Genomic DNA, 23,900 nt, shown 5'->3' with positions numbered 1-23,900 from the left:
GGGAGGGGGCTGGTATGCACAGTGCCCCCACCCCAATTTTGAAGTACCCCAGAGTGCCCCTTTGAACATAGGAAAATTGCCCCTTTTACTTTGACAAGTGCACCTATTACTTTAATAAAGTGCCCCCTTGTAGGTGCCCTTTTTGTTGGCCCCCCTCTAATTTGTTACTCTGCCACCCTGCTTCCATGTGTAGGCATTATGAAGAATTATGAAGATTTATGAATAATTGTTGAATAGAATGATGAGGACGTACATCCGTGAACTCGAGAACTAAAGTGTGACCGGTAGCTAGGGTAAATGCCCAGCTTTTTTTATACCATGTGTGACGTCTTCAAGGCCAAGCGAACGTTCAGCAAACGGCCCTTTCATGGTTGCGTTCCGGGCGGTAAGCAGCAGGTACCCACCTGGTGTGGATCTGGTGAGACCTGCATGGCGAAGGAAAGGCCAACACGGTGACACTAGCTGGTACGAGCACGTTGTAAGCGGTAAGGAACCAGTTTGGAGGCGGAATGGAAACGATGAGGGCACAGTGGAAAAATTATTATAAAAAAAATCTCTGCGGCCCTAGACATTTTCACCGCTTGTCATTTAAATCAAATGTTATGGGCCCATTGGGCTTAGCTAGCGGTGCCATGGGACACTGAGCACGATAATACAGACACAGATTATCAGCACATCTGTGTCTTCGGCTGTGATTATTATGAATCTGTATCCATCCTCCGCAGTATGCCATGCATGAAAAAGCATTCGTGTGTCAGCTTGTGTTGTCTTCAGAGTTATGATTTCTTCATAGTACTTCTCCACTTGCCACATAAAGTGACTTATCATGAAGGCTCTCCCTCTCTGCAGGCTGCTTCCACTGATCAACCAAGAATTTGATGAGGCTTATTTTTGTTTTCAGGGTTTCTCAGGAATTGTTTCCAGTGCAAAATGTTGTGACATGGTGCAATGTTCTTCCACTGCAGTTCCAGCGATGGAACCTCTGTTGCATCTCTCTGCATTCTTGATGGACTCATCCCTGTAGACATCAAATACAACATCAGTGCCTTCATGCAGAGCTAGCATCAGTTTAGCATCTGTTAGATGTGCAAATGACTTGCCATCCCCTTTGAGTCTATGGACAAGGCTCATTCCATCAATGATACAAGCTGCTAGTGACACAATTTTCTCCAGCTCGGTTTGTATTGCGCAGAGAGCAAAGATGTTGCCAGTGACCACGGTATTGGTCCGAGTGGGCATGCTAGAACCTCTCTAATAGATAGCGCTCTGCTGGGAGCAATGATGATCATGTGCCCAAAGAGGTTTCGGTCTGCCTTCACAATTACCTGATTCCCTTTAGCTCTGTAACCAGCCTGCTTTTTATTGATGTTGAGGAAGGTCTTCAGGCTCTCTTTTTTCATCTTGTCATGAAAATTTACCTTGGGTTGCTCTTTTTCCAAACGATCTTCTCGGTATGCTTCTTTTCCAACTTTGTGAACTTTCAGCAGGTCATTGGCAATATCTGGTGGGGCCAGGATACAGTAGACAAGTTGACCAACCCCGTTTCATCATGGCTCGAGCTCAGCTGTTCTCGAATAGTTCCCTAAATGAACAAACATCGGTCTCATCTTTTCTTATCCGGCTTAGTTGCAGGTCCGGATGATTGAAGTGCTGTAAACTTTTTTGCTGACCATGTCTCTCAACTCCCTCAAAATAATATGAGCCTCTGTACTCAGATGTCAGGTAGTACCTACTGTCAGCTCCTGGTTTTAGGCTGAAGCCTGTTGTCCCCCCCCCCCCCAGTGGTCTGCGTGTCCTTGTTGATGGTTTCTTCAATTTCTGGTTGATTGGGATTCTGCCAAAGAGGTCCTACCAAGTTGTACAGAAAATCTCTGTTCCTGCATGAATTGTTCATGCACATCTCGGCGATCAATTGGCCAGCCGGGACATATGTGCATAATAACTATAGTAGGGAAGAAAGCGTGCATAGTTCAGTTTGTTGTCGGCGAAGCACCAGGGAATCATTGCACGAATGAAAGTGAGGTGCAGCACCCAGACACCCTCTCTAGATGCCCGAACCAGACTTACCATAACCTCGACGATGTCCACATATGACATCCAGAAGGCCAAGAGGGTCCGATTCTCCTGTATCACGTAATCAAGGTAGACATCAAACAGCTTGAAGATGGGCTCAAAGGACTGATCCTTAATCATCTCACAGCCAGCAGCTCGTGAAACATCTCCAGATGGGCTGTTCTCGACTATGAGGCTTTCTTCCAGGTGAACCTGGTCGTCAGTGTGGTTAGTTTCTAGACAGGGTAGAAAGCCTTTCCATGCCCGTCGCATAAATGCCTCGTACAACAACTTGACTGCACGGTTGTACTTGCCGCATTCCATCACTCCAGCTACAGAGCTAATGGCAATGACACCTGACTCTACACATAGGTCCCTCAGTCCAGCATCTTGAAACATCTTCTCAATGGGTGACCATGCACAGTGTGCATATGCCAAGAGATATATATCCCAGGGTCTTGATAGTTTTGATACAATGGCAAACAAATGGTCATTAAGCTGATGAATCTGTGCTGGTTCCAGCATTGCATACAATATACTGAAGTTTTCTGGCATCTAATGTAGTCATCACAATGTTATATCTTTCTAAACCATAAGAAACAGCTTTTTGAATATGCAGTGGCAAAAAACTGTTATGGTCATTTTGCTCTGTTTTTATGCAAATTTATGAAAAATAGCGGTGATGTCCTATGTTAATGTCCAAAATAATGCTTTAGCTGTGTTCCCTGTGCCTGAAAACCTGGGTATAGACATCAAAATGAACTTTCAACACCTCTCCTATCCCAAGATACAGCCAAAATATGGCATATAGTACCCCACAGGGCATCTTGTTAACTCTAATTCATGTTACCATGGTAACATCGGGAAGGTACTGTTTCATATTCTTGGCTTATATGATAGATTAGTCATATAGTTTTTTAATAATTTGGAAAGGGGACTTAAACTTGTCCTGAATGGGCATATTGTTTAACATATTACTGAAATTACTCAAAAATCCTTGATTTTAGGCTATCCGGGGGTCGTTACCACGCCAACCGTTATAAATGGTAATGCAATTTGCATTTCATTACTTTTCTTCATGGTGAGGTATTCTAAACTTTCATTCTCTGGGCCTGAAAACCAGGATATAGACACCAAAATGAACTTTCAACGCCTCTCCAATGCCAAAATATAGCCAAAATATGGCATATAGTACCGTACAGGGCATCTTGTTAACTCTAATTCATGTTGCCATGGTAATAATGGGAAGGTTCTATAGAGCATATTCTTGGCTTATATGATGTATTAGTCATATAGTTTTGTCATTAATTTGGAAAGGGGACTTTTACTTGTCTTGAATGAGTATATTGTGTAATATATTACTGAAATTACTCCAAAATTCTTGATTTTAGGCTATTCTAGGGTCGTTACCATGGCAACCATTATAAATGGTGATGTAAGTTGCATTTCATTACTTTCCTTTATGGTGAGGTATTCTAAACTGTATATTTTAAGCATTCAAAAGCGTTTTTATAATTTGTGAATGACTTTAACTGTTTCTTTGAATAATACCGGTTTTATTGTTGTGTTGCCATGGAAACTGCTGATTATATGACTAAGCTGCCAGTCTGGAAATGCTATCATATCAAAATATTATGTATAGATGTAGGACATTTCAAAATGCATGAGTAGATCTTGCCACCTTGAGTGGTACCAATAACTCAAATTTCTGGTCTTGGCCCATGGACTATAGGGGCCTTACAGAACCCAAGTCAGACCTGGGCGGTATTCTGAAAATTGTTGTAAGTTTTGTGTTATCTTTTGTTGTATCTTCCAGAGATAACACAGCGCTAATATTGTTGTAAGTTGGTATTCTGAACATTGTTGTATCCCTGTGTTATCTCTTGAAGGACCGCCTCTATCTTATCTTTGACCCAAGCCTTCAATTAAGCGGGTGCAGGGCGCAAATTTGCGCTAATAGAACCACCAATTGCGCCCATAATCATCTAAAACTAGACAGCAAGGCGAAAGTGTTTGCCGTGAAAATGCGCCCATAAAGTATTAGAACAGAAAAAATACACGAATCACAAACAGTTTGCCGTGCACAAGCTCTCTACTAGCTTTGTATTTATGCTTTAATAAGGCGCAAGTGTTTCCGTCAAAATGCGCCCTTTGTTACTATAGGCTAGCGCACGTACGTACGTAGATCTACTCAAATTCAGATCATGCGATCGCTAGATGGTGCTGTCAGGCGCGGATCCAGGATTTCTTAGGGGGGGGGGGGCCCAAATTTGAAATTTTGCGAGCCAAATATTGGTACGTAATGGTGACCAACAGTGACATAATGCGGCGGGGGGGTCGGTGCAGGGAGGGGCGAGTTTCCCCCTCCCTCCTCCGCGAAACGCAGAAGCTTTGACGTTTCATTAAATTATTAGAGAAAGAAGACGATTCGTTGTACCGTTCTCTCTCTAAAAAATTTCTCGTCTGAATTAAGTTTTTCACCACCCGCGTGAAGCGTGAAAAATTTTATGATTTATTTAACTATTAGAGAAAGAAGACAGTTCGTTGTAGAGTTTTCGACTCTTAATCCTCGTCTGAATTCAGGTTCCCCCCCCCCCCCCCCCCCCCCCTCCGCGAAGCGCGGAAGCTTTTAAGTTTCTTTCAATCATTAGAGAAAGAAGACGATTCGTTGTACCGTTATCGAAAATAATCCTTGGCTGAATTTAGATTTTTCCCCTCCCGCGCGAAGCGCGGAAGCTTTTACGTTTCATTAAATCATTCGAGAAACAAGACGATTCGTTGTACAGTTCTCGACTCTTAATCCTCGTCTGAATTCAGGTTTCCCCCCCCCCTCCGCGCGAAGCGCGGAAGCTTTTAAGTTTCTTTCAATCATTAGAGAAAGAAGACGATTCGTTGTACCGTTATCGAAAATAATCCTTGTCTGAATTTAGATTTTTCCCCTCCCGCGCGAAGCGCGGAAGCTTTTACGTTTCATCATTCAAGAAACAAGACGATTCGTTGTACAGTTCTCGACTCTTAATCCTTGTCTGAATTAAGTTTTTCCCCTTCCGCGCGAAGCATGGAAGCTTTTACGATTCATTAAATCATTAGAGAAAGAAGACGATTCGTTGTACCGTTCTCGACTCGTAATCCTTGTCTAAATTCAGTCTCCCCCCTCCCCTTCCTGCACGAAGCGCGGAAGCTTTGACGTTTCATCAAAATATTAAAGAAAGAAGACGATTCATTGTACCGTTCTCGACTCTTATTCCTTGTCTGAATTCAGGTCCCCCCTCCCGCAGAAGCTTTCAATTTTCATTAAATCATTAGAGAAAGAAGACGATTCGTTGTACCGTTCTCGAAAATAATCCACGTCAGAATTTAGTTCCCCCTCTATCCCGCGCGGAAGCTTTTGTTTCATTAAATCATTAAAGATTTGTATTATAGTTCTCGCCTCTGAATCCTCATTTGAATTCAGGTTCCCCCCCTCCCGCGCGCAAAGCGCGGAAGCTTTGACGTTTCATAAGATTAAGAGAGAAAGAAGACGATTTGCTGTACCGTTCTTGATTCTGAATTTCAAAGATATCCTTTGTCTGCTCCTTTTTCTTCCTACCCCCCCCCCCCTAGCTACGTGCCTGCGGTCCGATAAACACATTTTGATACCTTGTCCGACCCTGCAAGCTCAGGGGTTTAAGGCAATAACTTACGGTCAGATAAGCATTCAGGGGCCCGCCTTAGGCCCCTTGTGGGGTCGAGACGGCGGAGCCGGCCCGGAAGCTCAGGGGTTTTAGGCGTTTAACAAAGGTCCGATGAGCATTTTTTTTGTATACCTTATTATTTTGTGACACTGGCAGGACACTATTGGCGTGGGGTACAGGGGGCAGAGCCCCCCAAAATCAGGGGTTTTAGGCATTAAATTACCGTCAGATAAGCATCTATGGGCCCCCGTAGGGCCCTATAGGTGGAGTCCATGGGGGCAGAGCCCCCGGAAGATTAGGGGTTTTAGGCATTTAATCCAGTTCAGATGAGCATATTTTGATGCCTCATTGTTTTTTAACACGGGCAGTTAACTATTCTCTCTTTCTTGCTCTCATTCTATTTTATTTCTCTTTAATATACTTTTTAAAAAAACGTGTAGGGGGGGGAGGGAGCTCGAGGCTCCCGATCCCTGCCGTACCTCGGGCCCTGACATGTAGGAATATCAAGAATCATATTTCTTGCCTGGCTGTAAATTTAGGAATTTGTCATTTTCCAACAAACACATACAAACGTATAATTTACTAAAAAGTGAGGAAAAATCTCGGAAATAAAGTAATTTCAGCATTATTTGTAATCCACCGTTGTGGAATTAGAAAAAAAACCATGTTTGAATTTGATTTCCCCCAAGCCCCCCCCCCCCCTATCCGTACGCCAGTATCTCCTCTTTTCTTTTTTCTTTCCCTTTCCTTCCTTCTCTCTTATTTTTTTTATTAGGGGGGGGGGGGAGTCAACAGCCTGGGAGGCAAGGCTCTTTCGGCCCCCCCCCTGATCTCCTTCTTTCCCCTTTTCTTTTTTCTTCCTCTTTTTTCTTTCCCTTTCTCTCCTCTTTCCCTTTCCCTTCTTTTCCTTTCTTCTCTCTCTCTTTTTTTTTTTTTTTTTTTTTTTTTGCGGGGGGGGGGGGGGGGGGGCCAAGGCCAGCTCGGCCCCCCCCCCTGGATCCGCGCCTCAGTGCTGTGGCGCACGCACGTACGTACAAATGTATTGAAGGATCAAGAAAACAAATCGTCAAATGGAGAAATAAACAAGCATTCAAATAGTCATTAGAGATCTGTTGAGGTTTGTTTGTAGGTCTAGTTTATTATTTCATCTCAAATAGAATTTAGAATTCTCTTATTGATAAGTTAAGAACACCTACGATGTTCTCGATCATAGTTACTCTCATTTCGCAAACAGCCGACCTAGCCTTGTTTTGGCAAAAAGCTAGGCGGCAAGCTTCCCACCGCAAACCTTTCGAGTCCCGATAAAGTTGCGCACTGCAAATCCCCGAAGGTGCATTGGTCTTGTTGGCAAACTCCCAGCCCGCTAGCTTCCCGCCAAGGACCTTTCGCGGTATGGCGAGAGTGTGTGTGCGAGGAACGATTTTGGTTTCGAGAATGCACGTTACGCAACTTTATGATTTTTAGTAAGAATATTTGGTCAGTTTTCTTCTTATTTCTTTGGTTATACAATTAAAAAGATAATTCTTCAAATTTGCTCCTACTGCCGAGAGTGTGACGGAAAGTTTGTGTGTGAGGTGTGATTTTGATTTGGGATAAACTTCCCAAGTCCTTATGCCTTTCGATGTTTGTGAAATTGCCAATTTATTTATTCATTTGCTCATCAATATTTTTAGTTACTTTAAAATACTGTATAATGTGCAAGTTGATGTTCTTAATCAATCTTTCCTGTTGATCTTGTTAAGATTAAAATGTAATTAAATTTATCGTAGATCTAAATCTATTCATATTATGAAATTAACATTGTATCTTTGAACTTATTTAACTTGTGTAATTAGTTGTCATTATCTGTTTTGAGAAAATTGACCCTGGTTCTTAAGAAATTGCCCCTTGCTCTGGTAAATCCCCGTGGGCACGGGGCAACTTTTAAAAATAAATTGCCCCTTGCTCCTGGCTGCTTAATCTAAGGCTTGAGGACACTGCTAAAGTTTAAATTTGACAGATAGGACTTACATGACATATTCATAATTCCTGCAAAGTTCTACAGAATCTGATGTTGACTGCAAAAGGGACATAGTATCTTTAAGGCAAGTTTGGATATAAGGCGGTAAATTGCCACATTAAAAACAACGCCAGGGTCTTTTTTACATGTAAATGAATGGCAATCGAGCGCAACAAAGATCCTGCGCATATTCACTGAGCTCTGTGTTACTGCAGTATTGAAGGTCATATCTGAACAAAGCTTTACTTGTTTGCGTGAAAATGACATCCTCCATTGTCCGGTCGTTGTATTCTACGAAGACCACATATCTCCTGCCGGGTACCAGCCCCTCGAAGGTGTAGAACAGCGGGCACGTCTGGTTGGTTGGGAGACACATGGGCGTGTCACCTCGTAGGGTGCTGCAGAGTTCCTTCAGACACACTTGTTGACCGTTGGTGGCAGCATCCAGCCAGTTGACCTGAAGATTGGTGTTGCTGGTGCTGGAGACGTAGGTCTCGTTGTTGTCGTATTGACCTGTTGGAAGGTTTAGCATTCAAGATTCAGATTCAAGAAGCAAGTTTTATTGTCGATATATTGTTTAATAGAAACATGACTTCTATAGGGTTACATGCCTTCAGGTTGGCCCCAGGATAGACCTGGTCTGTCTCCTCTCTCAGGATGAGGTGAAAGCTCACTGCGACAGTAACAGAAATAATAACAATAAAAAGCGTATACAAGTGCAGCATTTTTCTCTAACTATTGAACTAAAGAACTCATGACTCAGACATAGATATGTATGTATGTAAAGGAAGTAATATCAAGTAGTTTAAGTAGTATAATTAAGCCACCTTCACTGCTTGATTTGTAATATGTTCTACATGTACGGTTTAGTATCACTTTTTTATGTTTATAACTTTCCTATAAAAATTTTACAGCTTGTAATATATTGTAATATATTTTTGTAAGTATTATCTATTTTCATACTGCAGTTTAAAATAAAACAAAATTCATTTTCATTTTATATTACACGTATACCTTGATATATTTATGTATTTGATTGAACTCTCATATCCTGAAAGGAAGTTGAAAGAGTCAATAAAATAATTTCAACTTCTACTACTACTTCTACTACTACTACTTCTACAACTACTTCTACTACTACTATCAATTATAACTAAACAATCAACAATAATAATAAAAAACATTTCTAATGTGTACATATATCCATTCCAAGGGATGCTTAAGGCATTTAACAACATACATACAATTATGAAAGAAGCAGTTCAGAAAACTTCATAAGACAAAGTACATACATAAACAATTGTGGAAAACATGGAAATCATAAAGTGAAACAAGATGAATGCCACTGCATCTATGATATGCCTCCACCTATGTGTGTGTTCATTTATCAATGTTCCTGTAACCTTAATAAAAACATCTGACCTCAAGAACCTGTCTTTTCATGCCCATACATATAGTGTACTTAAAAAATAAAATCATGTGAAAAAACCCAACCTCATACCTAGAATTCGGGTGTCACTGAAGATTTCGCTTTCTGCTTCATCCCCGCCGATACCCACAAAAGACGTCACATTAAACGTATACGGCGTACTTGGGGCCAAACCGTTGATGATCACTAATGTCTTGGCACTGCCCATCAGAGTATCCCGCACTCCGTCGTTGACACGGATCTTAAATCCGTCATAGTTGCCACCAGTTGCTGGAAGGTCGAAGGTCACTTCAAAAGCATCGCATGACGATGGATTTACCATGACATTCTGGGGGGGATTTGGATCTTCGATGGAAGGAATAAAGAGATATTCATCATCAACACAGCTGTCAAAACAAACCTTTATTATAGACAATCACCCACTGGTAGCACTTCATATTGACTTAATTTGTATATGCAGGATAGTTTCGTAACACATAGTACAGGGGGTATTTCACAAAACTTTTCATTAGTGACAAATGACAGTTTTTGTTATAAGCTACTGAAATCCTTGCTTCTGATTGGTTATCAGCAGATTTGTCACTGATTTTTGTCATTTGTCATTGAAAAAAAGGCTTTGTGAAACACCACCCTGATGTATACTGTGAGGTTTTGGAATTATAAAATGATAACAAATTAGCGCAGTCTAGCTAAAAGTCGCATGCAAGGTAGACATAAAAGTGTACATCTCACTACACACACGTGTGGCATGAAAGTGCAGTCCACATATTTTGCAAAAAAAAGGATGTTCAGGAATGCTGAAGAACATTTCAACGTTTGCAGATTTGAAAAAAAGTATGTTGGATTGGATTTAAAATAAAGGGTATGTTTTTTTAAAGAGTAAGTTAGATTAAAAAGGGTCACATTTTCACATTGTATGCTTGAAAATAGTTTGTGAAAACGGGGTTCTGTATACTCGGTAAGCAGGTATAAATAGGGAGAAAATTAGAAGGCATGTTTTAATGCAACAAGAAGTCATATTTTGTGGGAACTGAAAAATGCAAAATAGGGGTATTTGCCAAAATTATAATTTTTAGCATTGTATTTTGTCATCATACTTCTGATAGGGTGAAATCTGAAAGTAAAAATCTTCTAAAATGTATCTAAGGCTGCAATTACCGGTACCCAATAAGGCTCATTTAGATATGAAACAGAAAACCTGCGACTTTTTTCTATATCACGCAAAGGGAAACACACTTCATATTTCTGTATTTCACAACACAGATCTCATTTTGCCTTTCATTTTATGTGTTATAAAAAAAGTATTTTTTGTATTTTTTTTGTAACAGCAGCAGTTTACAATGCCATATCTGAACTAGCCTTTAGAAGTAAAAATTATAGTCACATGAATACAAAAATGTGATGATCAAAATCTGCAACTTCATGATAAAACAATTGGTTTTCACAAAGCACAAAGCTATTTGAAATGTCTTTTGGGGTTCATTATCTGTATATTTTAACTATCATTCAACATCGCAAAGACTATTGAAAACTAACAAAAGGCTAATTTCAGCACCTTATTCATTTTTCGAAAGTCTTTGTGATTATCTCATTCCCAGTTTCCTGGAAGAAATACTTACGATATCTGAAGTGGATCTCATTCAAGTAGTTGGTTGAGTCACTCGATGGAGCATTTGATGCGTACAGTAGATCTCCCGGTGAGACAGCGGGAAATGAATTGAAGATGATGCTCCCCATATTATTTACTGGCTGATTATCAAAAGTCTGCAATGTACTCCCGAAATGACCAAGTCTTATTTGCTGATTGGAAGACGGCTGGCCCTCGGGCAAGGTGTAAGCAACACTGATAAAGGTTTCGCTCCTTACCGTCACCTCTATGCGGGAGACTTTAGGAAGAAAAAGTAAGTAGAAACATGGTAAAGGACTAAATAAATCAGTTCTTCAGCCTCAAATTTACTTGTATATATTCCACTCTTTCAATTGCGTTCTTGTTTCAGACCGCAAATGCCTTCAATTACATGGTTAGTGCTTTTAATCTTATTTATGACATTTCTAGTGCCCTTTTAGGACCTAACATTTCTATGAAGGTAATTTCAGACCCCAAAATGTGTGAAATTTAGCCAATACGATCATACCAATTTAGCTCTACTTTTATAAAAAAATACGGTCACGGTGACCGTTAATTGATTAATTAATTATCGGTAATAATAACAATACATGGGCCGACTGGTTGTGCGTTTTATAACCAACACAACAAAATCAACAAAAAGACAACAACGGCATTGGCGGGAATAAAAAGTAGGTGCTATTTCATTTTTTTCAATGGCTGGTTCAAATTATCTACATTTTGTGGTGGTACACAAATATTAGAACTGGTTATATTTATGGATATTTCAGCCGTTTCTGAACCAATTTTGATCAAACAAAGATGATTTTGTCATTTAAATAATATGTTCTTTCAAATTTGACAGTCAGTTTTTCATTATCTCACCAAAAAATATATTTTGTGTAGCGCCCTCTGCAACAGAACTCAACTATCCCTTTAAAATGTATATGAAATGAAGCAGTATGAATCGAAATTACTGAAACATCAACAGCAAATTGCCAATTTATACATTATTATCTCACCAAAAAAATATATTTTGTGTAGCGCCCTCTGCAACAGAACTCAACTATCCCTTTAAAATGTATATGAAATGAAGCAGTATGAATCGAAATTACTGAAACATCAACAGCAAATTGCCAATTTATATATGAAAAAAGTCCAATTACAAATGTTTACACTGCATTGCCAGCTTAGAGACTGCATTTACAATGATTATTTTCTATTATTTTGCTCTTCACGAACGGCACAAAGTACTTCAGCAGAAATGGACTCATAGTGATGTTTTTCAGCGATGTTTCCACTTTCTGCAGATGTTTAATTTGTCATCCAGAGCATTCTGGATCGGATCAAAAGATAAAAATAATAGGGACTTTTAGATTTGAACATCGACATAGTGGACTGCTACGTGTGACGTCCTTTTAAGGCACATTGACTTCCTTTTAACCCTATTTTAACTGGGCTATTTCAGACCAGGCTTTTACTGGGGGGGGGGGGGGGGTCAATTTGACCCCCCTCCCCCCCTAAGATCTCGGCCGTTTCACTGCCGATCGCCGCGAAAATTTGCATACATGTCAAGTGAAGTGTATAGAATACTATGGTAATTTCAATTTTTTGAAAAATTCACTCATTTGCATATTTATGGTAATCTATGCAAATAAGGTCATACAATTCACATTTTTGCCCATAAATCATACATTATTCATATTTGAGCATTCATTTTTACTACATATATTTGTTGGACCATTTGGAATAATAATACAACACAAAAAATTGGAAGAGCCAGGTTATTCCTTGTTATCTCTTGTTCTTATAATTTCTTACGTATTTCATTGTTTTTTTAACTTATGTATTTTATTGTTTTTGTTTGTTTTATTTCATTTATAACTACAATTCAACTATTGTGACCCCAAAACAAACACCTTAACTTTAAACAAGATTAAATAACCAATGTTTTATCTCTTTTTAGGAAAAATGAAATTTTGTACACAAATCACAAAAATGAGCGATTTTCGGGCTGACATGCAAAGACAAAAGGTCACGTGACTTTGTAACTATACGTCTGATTTACGAAAAATTATTTTAAAAGATGGGTTAGACTCGAAAGAAAAAAGTCATGAAAGGAAAATTTCATATCTGCCGCGGTTTCGGAGTAGTCGCAAAATTTCTACAGGGAGGTCAAATTGACCCCCCCCCCCCCCCCCCAATTAACATAGGGTTAAGGCACTGCCACTGCCAGTGCATTAAAAGGAAGTCACACGTACCAGTCCACTATTTTGACGTGCAAATCTAAAAGTCCCTAATGAGAGCTATTGGACTGCTCACAGTCAACAACCATGCCTCCGCCCTGTGTGCAACTCCAACTTCCTCACATTTCCCCAGAATCCAAACCCCCTTCTAAAAAGAATTTGTGTAAAGCCCTACCAATAGTGAAGAATGATCAAGGGGGAGTCGATACTGTTTTTACAAAATGAAAAACAGAGCCTCCATGGTGGTCTAGATTGCTGCTCTTATTAAGGCAGCCCTATTCTAAAATTGTTTCTCAAAACCGTCATAACTACAAGATCCATGACATCTTGACGATGTCGCTCAACTTGTTTTTACTTTTTAAAACAGTATGAATGAAATTAAGCCTCATAATCTCTTTTGATAATTCAGGATAAAATCTGATTGATCGTGACTAGAACTTTATCTTTTTAGCCGATAGTATCAAAATCATGAATTTGCCGCTAATCATGGCTTTGTGAAACAGATTGTCCAGTTCCTGACACCTCCATAGGTCGTGGACATAGATTTGACTGTCATGGAGTTGGTTTCATGAAACGACCCCTGTCCGGATTGCCATGCCTGGCGGTCCGGGCCTCAAGCAGCCCTGGTACTAAAATCACCTGTCCCCCTTTTAATATCTCCTTACTCTGTCAGGGTGGTTCACAAGGGATTAACACATGTAGCAGCGACAGGTATGAATGTTGATTGTACAGGTTTGAAATTCAGGAACAAGTAAATTGCAGATTTATATTCATTCTCAACCAAAATTATTCAGGGAATTTTAGTACTAAAATTTCTTCGAAAATGCTTAAAAGTATGACTCAGATTTTACTACAGTGCATCTAAGAACCCGAGAGCCCATAAGCAAACCCCTGAGCCCGGCCTGGAGCCACAAGGGACTCTGTGCTTCGCATAGATCAGTTCATACTCCTTCCACGTTTCAATTTTACAAGTTTTAATTTTTGTTCAACCGTTCAACCATTCTCCATTTTCTTTTCAACATTCTCCCCTTTATTATGGTACAAGAAACATATTCAAAGAATGATTATTGATGTATTTTACATGTATTAAATGGGCAATCCAAATTTCCAAACACAAGCCTTAATTGCTTTCTAGGTATTTGTCTGATCTGGCCTACCGGCAATTGTATTGTACATACTGACCTCTATGTGCTATCTATATTACATGATAAATAGGCAGGAAATAAACATGAATTTCAATTAAATTCAAATTAACTTAAATATCCCACATATCCCATCATATCATATCATAATCATATCATATCATATCAGACATGTACATCAATGAGAATTACGTTACGGTAACGTATTTCATCTGTCTTTGAAATTAATTTCTGAGCTAACGAAGGATGCAGTAGATAAAACAAATGTTGACTGCTTCTTTTTTTACACGCCACTGTAAAAACCATGGCCCTCGGTGATCTCACAACTGTGCTTTGCCCCATGAATGTCGTCTCGGGGCATAGCACAGTTGCGAGATCACCGAGGGCCATATTTTTTACCGTGCCCCTCAAAGCAGTCAACATTTGTATTATAATGTCTTGTGACGATGAACACATTATATATTTTGCATGATTGGTTCACTAAAAGTAGTAGAACTCCAGGCTGAAATTAGAGAATATATATTCTAACTCTTGAGACCAACACCTATGTGGCATAATGTGGGAGTGTGTTACAAATCGATTGCTGGACTACCGTATTTGCCGGCGTAAAGGCCGCAGTATTTTTGGAAGAGAAAATTTCAAAAAGTCGGCGTGCGGCCTTTATGGCAAAACCAGCACAAATTTGTACATATGGGACTAGATCTACCAACGGTACAATAACTATACATTTCCACACATCTTACCGACAATTTTATCTTGCATTGTTGACATGAAGACGAAAATTAACTTCCATAAACATCTGCCGATAGATTTTGATCTAAGTTCGTGCCAATGCATTGCAAAAGTAAAAGAAGGGCCCGTTTAACGGAGCCGCCGCGAAGCATCCAGCATGCGAAGTCGCCATTTTCAATCCATTTCAATTACTAAATCACAGAAAACTGCAGAATATTGTATCAGTGCGTGATGGCTGAGAGGTTTAAGGTGGTGATTTTAGTCACTTCAACATTTGTACGCAAGAGATCGAATCCCGACTTTGGCAAAAGATTTTTTTTTTTTTTTTTTTTTTTTTTTAAATGTCAAAATCGGGGGTGCGGCCTTATCGCCGGCAAATACGACTTCAAAATGAACACTAACATCAATTGAAGTAAATTTTAATTTACTTACATTTGCTAGTTGACCTGATTGGGAGACTTTTCAACTATTACTCTACTACAAATTTGGAGTTGCTACCGGGTATTAAGTTGAAAATGAAATTCTAAAATATTATTTCCCTCTCCTCCTGTAGGATATACCCCGGACGAATCTGGGCCAATAAACACCAGACCCATAGGAGCCAATTCTACACGTAAAGCTACATGTATTTAGGGGTCAAAGGTTATCTCCAATAGCCATGCACATGTATAAGCATGGCTCAACTCTAACAGGCACCTGGGACACCTGGTGCACAAATTCTACAGCCCGGTGTAAGGCGTAGAATTTGGGAGCCTAAAATCTAGGTCCGAATTCCACAAATTAAAAATTCTTACAAAGGGGTCGATCATGCATATACAGACTCTAAAAAGTTAAATCCAGACCCCTTTCCAAAAAAAGTTAGTGTGGAGCCGTACTTGTATGTGACATTCTAATGACAGTTATTACCATCAGTTGTGCCCGATGTAGAGTCCCATGGGCCTTCTTCTCCATCGTTCAGGTTAGGTAGTACCTGAATATCGTAAGCTGTATCAGGGTACAGATGGATCAGTTGTGCAGACATTGAGGTGGTGTTCATAGGATATCCAGGGGCTTCCTCACCAGATTCTAGAGAGGCAGTAATGACGTAGTAGTCCCAGGTTCCAACCACCGACCATGAGATTTCAAAACCGAAGGAAGTGGTGCTGTCGATCTGGAGTCCCGTGACTCCTGTTTGTCCATTCTGGTAATATATAATGAAATACATGTACATGTATTATATATGGCCTTAGTGCACGTTCGAACCCCCCCGGCCCCCTCCCATTCGGGCCGCTAAATTTCTTCACAAGCATCATTGGTTTCTTCATTCCAACTCCATAGAAGCTAGACACATGTGCACATGTCGAAACAATCGAAGCATGCCACATGCGAAAGTGCTCTAGAGCCTATGATAGGCCCGAGTTGTTCCGTTCCAGTACATAAACCGGTCGCGTCTATTTTGTCCGTACCACTAATGCGTCGCAGAGGTTATTATGACGTCCTGAAAGAGCTTATTTTGATTTTAAGGCTTTAATTTCAATAAACATGCTCGGGAAGAGTCTAGCTGGCTAGGTAGCTAGTTAGGTAGCTAATTTAGCTACGAAAGCTCGGAAAGAGGTCACAAACAATTAGACTTACCTAGATTATTTATTGCTTTTCCTCACTATTAATAAAGGCAAAAAAAGAAACTGAATGAATACTGAGGTTCGAACCCACAACTCCATCATTGTATTACGCTGTCCCTACCGATTGAGCTAACGATGGGTTGATGAAAGGTTGGTTTGCATGATTATCATAACCCTATCACTAACCCTAAAGGTTACCATGTGCGCATGCGCAGGTTTTAATAGGGATCTCTCAAGACGTTGAAATAATCTCTGTGACGCATTAGTGGTACGGGAAAAAAGGACGCGACCAGCCTTTAGTAAAAAATCTCTCATCCGCTGCACTCATCTCTACATGTGGGACAACGGTATAGATTTTGCATTGAAATTAATTTTGGAGGTGTCGTTTCTGAGAGTTTTTAACACTTGACTGGTGATTGGAAGGTTGCACGTTCGACCCCTCGTGAGGCACTTAAATCTCATATTTGTTAGCAAGACATTATTCTAGATTTGTCATGTTCTCTCCACCCAGGTGTTAAAGTAGATATTCATTGATTTTAAAAACTAAATTTATTTTCATTATTGCAAAGTTGAAAGTTTGATTCGACAAGGTTATCAAAATTCAATGCTTGGAAACATTCAAAGTAATGATTATTATAAATTAAAAAAAGCATAAATACAGCCCCTGCATAGCACCTGAAGAGCTCTCCGAACGCTGCTTAGATGTGTGAGATCACAGTATGGACATGATTTGCACAAGCAGACGATGTCCCATGACATCTCACACATTTTCAGTGTCTGTGTTTTCATCTTCTCTTGAGTTCTTTCTCGTTCTTCACTACCGTCAGGCTAAATGTAAAATCTATTGCCTCACTCTAAACCCGTGCATGGTTTTATTTTGATGACAAATGCAGCGATACAAAAATAAAGGAATCTACTGCTTGTAAACAAAATAAGACGCCATTGTATATTCAGCTGCACAAACCGTGGTATGTTCGGCGGTTCAAGAGAGAACAAAATGCCGTCCTCAATATCATTCCGCGGATTTTCAATTTGAAAGTCTGGTTTCTTTGATTGATAATTAACCCCTATCCTGTGTATTTACAAGCAAAAGATTTTAGTTATCAGAATTAGGTCATATCCCCTTTTGAATGGTTTGACATGCGATTACATTTATATACACTAAACTCATTATAATTTGACAAATAATAGCTTTGCAATTATGTACATTCTTTATGGGATGTCGTCTGCTTGGGCAGTATTGGTCCATATAGTGACGTCATTAAAACATCATTATTTTTCCGGCGAATCTCTCGTATATCCCAGCTGCTATGGAGGTGGTTGTATTTGTATTTTTATAAATCACCCGATATGTAGTTGACCTAAAACTTGTACGATGGCCATCTGTTAGCTTACCAGTTTCCAGTGATACATTAGTTGACATATTTGGGATTTTCCTTGAATTTCACTTTTAAATGGGTATCAGATACTAATACTACCGGTAGGAGAGATTCTTAAATGCTGTGACCACTGACATCGGTAGCCAAGCTAGGGCAGTGGTGTTACTATTCCGACTCCTTGAGCACCTTCTGTGGCGTATCGTGCCCCCCCCCCCCTTTTACGTTTTTCAGTGCTACAATATAAACAGCCTACAGGGCTCGAAATTAGCGGTTGCCCGGGTGCCATTGACCACCTAAAACGCCACCGGGCAACCTAAAAGTCCCGTCTTGGCTGCACGGCTGGCAACCAAAAAAATAAGTGTCAAAAAAGGAAATGATCTCAAATCGCCTCCGTAACGATTACGAGCGGCCGCTCTCTACTAGCTTTGTATTCATTGTGTGCATTTCTTGGTCAGCATGCACACGCGCGCTGAATCTCAGAATAAAATTGTATACACAAATTTGGTCGTAAAAAACTCGATTCACCTGGCTTACCATGTCGCACGCACGTGAACGCGAAAACACGTACATTTTCGCGGTTGCGAAACGGAGCACAGGGATCAAGTTTTTTGCGGTCAATTTTGTTTTGATAGATCATATTAGCTATACCTAGACCATTTGCTAAAAAAGATTGCGAAACTGCAATCAATTTCCATCATGATTGCCACAATTGTTTATAGTTTTCGTGAATAGAGGTATGACATCAGAGCTTATTTTGTGATTATTCTCGCCATGTATTGTTAACTGAATTTTGATAATCATTTTTCAAATAAGTTTTCACAAGAAAATCAGAGAAAATGATCGTGACTGACAGTTCAGTTGCACAGTGCAGTGTCACTGCAGCTGCTGTGTGAGCTGAGCTGAGCTAGATTCTAAGAGACTTGACATTTTGAAATTGCTATCTGTTTGCATCATTATTGCCGCGATTTCAAAGTAGTTTCGTGAATAGAGCCCGACTGTGGAAAAATGTACCGAGTGGCCATTTTGAGCGGCCATTTTGAAATAAAAAATAAAAAATAAAAAGAGCCTCCTCCTACCTATTTTTCAAAAAAACAGGACGCTAAACATGTTTTTTTTTATTTGGCCTTTCTCTATCCTTACTCGAATTTTTGGAGGGGGCGAAAATGCGTTCCCCCCCCCCCCCCCACTTTTTTGGTTGGGGGGAGGGGCGAGTGCCCCCTCCCACCCCACTTCCGGCGCCTATGTATATATATATATATATATATATATAGACTATGTGTGTATAAATGTAAACCAACAAATTGCGAAGAGCATGAACTACAATTTTATCATACAAAGTTAATAAAAAGTTAAAGGCGTAGACTATTAAACGCATTAAAAAAAAAACCAAGCAAGCAGTCACTCGTCACATGTGTCCAAAATTGAATTGAAGATTCTCCTGAAGTTCTCGAAACGGTAGGCTACAATACAAGCCAGCACTCAACACTCAATCAAAGCCAGGCATGCCGCCTTTATTACAATGATATACCGGTTACGGAATCCCCTCTGCCATACTAGCGGGCCGGGAGGGATCGAGGAGCTCGCGGTGCCCGTCGTAACTTTCCAAGAGAGATGAGACTGATTCTTTACCCCTGATATTTACCTTTGCCTTTACACCTGGAATTTTAAAAGAAGGTCGTACACCATGATGAATCGACTCACAAAGCTAGATGCTCTTTTAAATGGGAAAATCTACCAACACTTTATGTTAGTCCGCTCAGCTCATGCGTACTCCACTAGTCACTCCACCAGCGCAGCAAAATTTACACGCTACTACTTGTGCGTTGACTTCGTCAAGTTTGTGTCCTCTTTCACCGCTTAATAATTACCTCCTCTTTTCCTCTCTTTACCTCTCTCCCACTCTCTAATGATCTAATGTTATGATCTATGTGTCATTTGAAAGAAAGACGAATAAATATCTTATCTTATCTTTTCTCTCTTTATCTTAATATTACCATCAGCGTGATGATTATTGTCATTATTGATATTGTTGTTATAAGTACAGTTTAGTATAGTCAGGGGCGGTGCCATGCAGAGGGGGGCAGGGGGCTGCCGCCCCCTATAATTTTCAAAAAAAGGAAGAGGAAGAGAAGAAGAAAGAGGAAAAGGAGGCGAAGGAAAAGGAAATAGGAAAAGAAATAGAAGAAAAGAAAAGGAAGGGGAAGAGAGCGAAGGAAGAGGCCAGGAGGAAGACACTATGAATATGGCGGACAAAATATAAAGTTCCTCGGGTAGACAAAGGAAAATCCCTTCACTGCTATTATGTAAAAAGGTGAATATGCATGTGACACCTGTTCTACACATTTTTACATAATAGCAGTGAAGGGATGTTCCTTTGTCTACCTGAGGAACTGTATATTTTGTCCGCTTTCTTTGTCAGTCATATTCATAGTGAGAGAACTATGAAATGTAAATATGTACCATGACGTAAGGGAGGGCGGCCGGGATCGATCGAGAGGGATAGAAAAGAAAAAAATAAAGATAGAGAAAATAAAGAAAAAGAGAGAAAAAGCAAGCCGAATCAGATGGATTACTGGCCAGCAGACGCGTACGCAGAGGGGAGGGGGGGGGGGGGGAGGTTAAACCCACCCCTTCAGGTTTTGTATGTGTATGTTTTGGGGAACCCCCCCCCCCCCCTGTTGAGTTTGGATTTTTTATTTTAAAAAAAGAAAGAAAACAAACACAAATGGATGACTTTAAAAAGATGAACAGTCTGCAGAAATTGTTGGAAGAGAGAGGAGTGAAAAACAGGCGCGTAGCCAGGGGGGCGGTGGGGGCGGTCGCCCCCCCCCCCCCCAAAAAAAAAAGAGAGAGAAAGAGAAGAAAAAAAAGAAAGAGGACGTAGGAAGAAAAAGGGAAAGGAGTCGAGAACGGTACAACGAATCGTCTTCTTTCTCTAATAATTTAATGAAACGTCAAAGCTTCCGCGCTTCGCGCGGAACGGGAGAAATTGTGTTCAAATTAAGGATTAAGAGTCGAGAATGGTACATCGAATCGTCTTCTTTCTCTGATTAATTAATGAAACGTCAAAACTTCCACGCTTCGCGCGTGAGGGGACTGAATCAAATAAGGATTAAGGGTCGAGAAAGGTACAACGAATCGTCTTCTTTGTCTAATAATACGTCAAAGCTTCCGCGCTATTCGCAGGAGGGGCGGACTGAATTCAGACAAGGATTATGAGTCGAGAAAGGTACAACGAATCGCCTTCTTTCAAAGCTTCCGCGCTTCGCGCGGGAGGGGGGAATCTCCCCCCTCCCTGCACCCACCCCCCTAGGGAGAGCGCTACGCGCGCTCTTAAGTGATTCGCACGCTTCGCGTGCTCACTACCGCCCCCCCTAAAATGAAATCCTGGCTACGCGCTTGGTGAAATAACTGGGAGTGGTACTAATACATAAGGCTAGGAGCCGAGGGTTGTGGAACAACATGATCGCCAAAAAAAAACGATATGGCACTTAGAGAGAGATAATACATAATAATTGGGGGGGGGGGGAGTAGTGTATTATAGTGACAATTTTTCTTTTATATTAAATAAGTTCCCTGCATCGACATTCTTCCCACCTTCTTTACTCTAAAAACTCAGTAAAATCTCACTGATTCAATGCACTGTCATAAATTATTGTTTTATAATTGTTCACACTCTGAACATGCTGAATATGACCTGCCAATCATTCTTTGAGCAGATTTTGCGTTTGGGAAATATTTTGTCCAGTTCTGATCGAAAAAGAGTAGCCTATTACTGCAAATATTACTCCTTCCGTATCTGAATTATTTACTGTATACTCTATGTCGAAATAATTGTTACATTTATCATGTATATATACATTGTGTTTCATATTGTACTGTTGATAAGGAAATAAATGTAAATAAATACAAAATACAAAATATAAATTGAGAAAATTAATAAGCCTACCCACTATCGCATAGCACTTTCACAAAATTCGTCGGACATAATTATAATTACGACACCCCCAATTTCAGACATTTAAAAAAAAACCTCTATATGCTCTAAATTGACTTCTGTTTTAATAATTTAATATGACGTAATAGACACAATTTCTGATCATCTAACTTTGAAGTGCGTCAAAATCTAAATAGCAAACTTGTGGCTTAATAGTAATACTAATAAATATAATACTACTGCTACTACTAATGATAATAATGATAATGATAATAATAATGCTAATAATAATAATTATTATTATAATAATGATAATGATAATAACAATAATAATGATTATCAAAATCTGTTCTGACTTGGCGCATTTCATATTATGATACATTGTCCATATACGCTTCTAAATAAGTTGGGATATTATTACCCTGGTTTAATCTCTGGGAGCCGCAATCAGCGCTCATCACCTTTCAATGAATAAATCCTGCCATCAAGATGATGGCATTAACTTTCTTTTCTTAAAGGGGAAGTCCACCCTGAAATTAAGTTAGTTTTAATAGGAGTAGAAAAATGAGAGAAACAAGTCAGTGAAAGTTTGAGCAAATTCCGATTAAAAATAAGGAAGTTAGGATTTTTGAAGTTGTGATCAACCAAACACAAATTGGCAACTCTATGACGTATCATGCGAGCTCAACTTTCATTAGCTCAGTACTAAAAAAATCTAAAATTTTCATTTTCCCTCAAGAAAAATTTCAACTATACATGCACCCTAAATATAATAATTGCAAATATGTTTCTATACTCCCCCTGCAAGGAACAAATATATATTCCGTCATCAATAACGAAGAAAACATGATTTTATGGAATATTATGCACAAAGCAAATGAAGGAGAGCTCGTATAATAAGTCACAGAGTTGCCAATTTGTATTTGATTGATCACAACTTCAATAATTCATAACTTTCTTATTTTCATTCAGAATTTGCTCAAACTTTCACTCACCTGATTTTCTTATTATTCTGCCTCTATCGAAACAAACTTATTTGGGGGTGGACTTTCCCTTTAAATTTCCGTAGGCCTACATGATTAACTACCACGAACGTTGAAATCACGATTAAAGATTTCTCCTTCATTAAAGGTAAAGACCAGTTATGGTCATGCGATTGCATTGTGAAAGAAACGTTGTGGAATCGATCAGAAAAGGTTGATCATCTAGCATCTAGCATCTGCAAGGTTCTGGAATCATCAAAATGATAAGAAATTTGGCCCATTCTTCGTAAAGTTACAAGCACTATACACAGAAAGATGTATATGGGACTACCCTATATCTCTCACAGACCATGAGAGAAACAAATTTACCAAATATATGAATTAGTAGGCGGTTTCCCGGCAAATTTTTAATCATCATGTATTAGTCAAAACATATTCTTTCACATGATTGGTAATGAGAGGTTCAATTTCAGTTTTTGAAATTGGGGCGTTTCCAATACTGATCTTTACCTTTAATTGTGGTTATACAATAAATATAGTTATGATTAACTTTGTATTAAAGATTATTTAAAAAAAAATTAAAGGTTTTATTTCCACTTTAACTGCATATGAAAAGAATTGACGAAGTAAGGCTCATACAAAGTAACAAAACATGTACATAATATTCGATTGATACAACAGTAATAAAAACTTTTTAATGGCAAGTCATTAAATACAAATATTGCTAACAATAGTCTGCAGTAATAAGAAGGAAACATTGGAAGCATTATGCTTGTAATTAAGGTTCCCTTTACATAATACATTTGTTACATAATATATAAAACAAAAGAACAAAAACGGGTGTGTGGTGCAGCCAGCCAACAAGTGTTGATAATAGGGACTTTTAGATTGAGTGGACGAGAACACGACGAACGCCGACTGATCATGCGTGTCAACGTACTCAACTGCCCATGTTGACTACAATTAGAAATCTTTTAGATTGCACTCGACGATATACATGCATGCAGGAAGTAACACTATGAATATGACGGACAATAAAAGAGGACAAAATATACAGTTCCTCATTCTACCCTCAACAATTGCTGTGGTGGACGAGGGAGCGTCCCTTCACTGCTGTTGT

General features: G+C 39.5%; 1 protein-coding gene across 1 annotated transcript in view; it reads right to left on the bottom strand.

The window, feature by feature from the left end:
• LOC105439689 (fibronectin) overlaps positions 1-16,682 on the bottom strand; it is a 53,662-nt gene extending 36,980 nt beyond the window's left edge. Inside the window, exons 1-5 of the mRNA XM_030988230.1 lie at positions 16,668-16,682; positions 15,787-16,060; positions 10,774-11,040; positions 9,227-9,499; positions 7,972-8,238 (exon numbers count right to left, since the gene is read on the bottom strand). Coding sequence (XP_030844090.1) covers positions 7,972-8,238; positions 9,227-9,499; positions 10,774-11,040; positions 15,787-16,060; positions 16,668-16,682 — 1,096 coding nt within the window. The remainder of the gene's footprint in view (positions 1-7,971; positions 8,239-9,226; positions 9,500-10,773; positions 11,041-15,786; positions 16,061-16,667) is intronic.
• Positions 16,683-23,900: the final 7,218 nt, after the last annotated feature.

Source organism: Strongylocentrotus purpuratus, unplaced genomic scaffold (assembly GCF_000002235.5).
Source record: "Strongylocentrotus purpuratus isolate Spur 01 unplaced genomic scaffold, Spur_5.0 spur5_scaffold_17, whole genome shotgun sequence".
NCBI classification, from domain to species: domain Eukaryota; kingdom Metazoa; phylum Echinodermata; class Echinoidea; order Camarodonta; family Strongylocentrotidae; genus Strongylocentrotus; species Strongylocentrotus purpuratus.
This window is presented reverse-complemented; position numbering and strand designations above follow the sequence as displayed.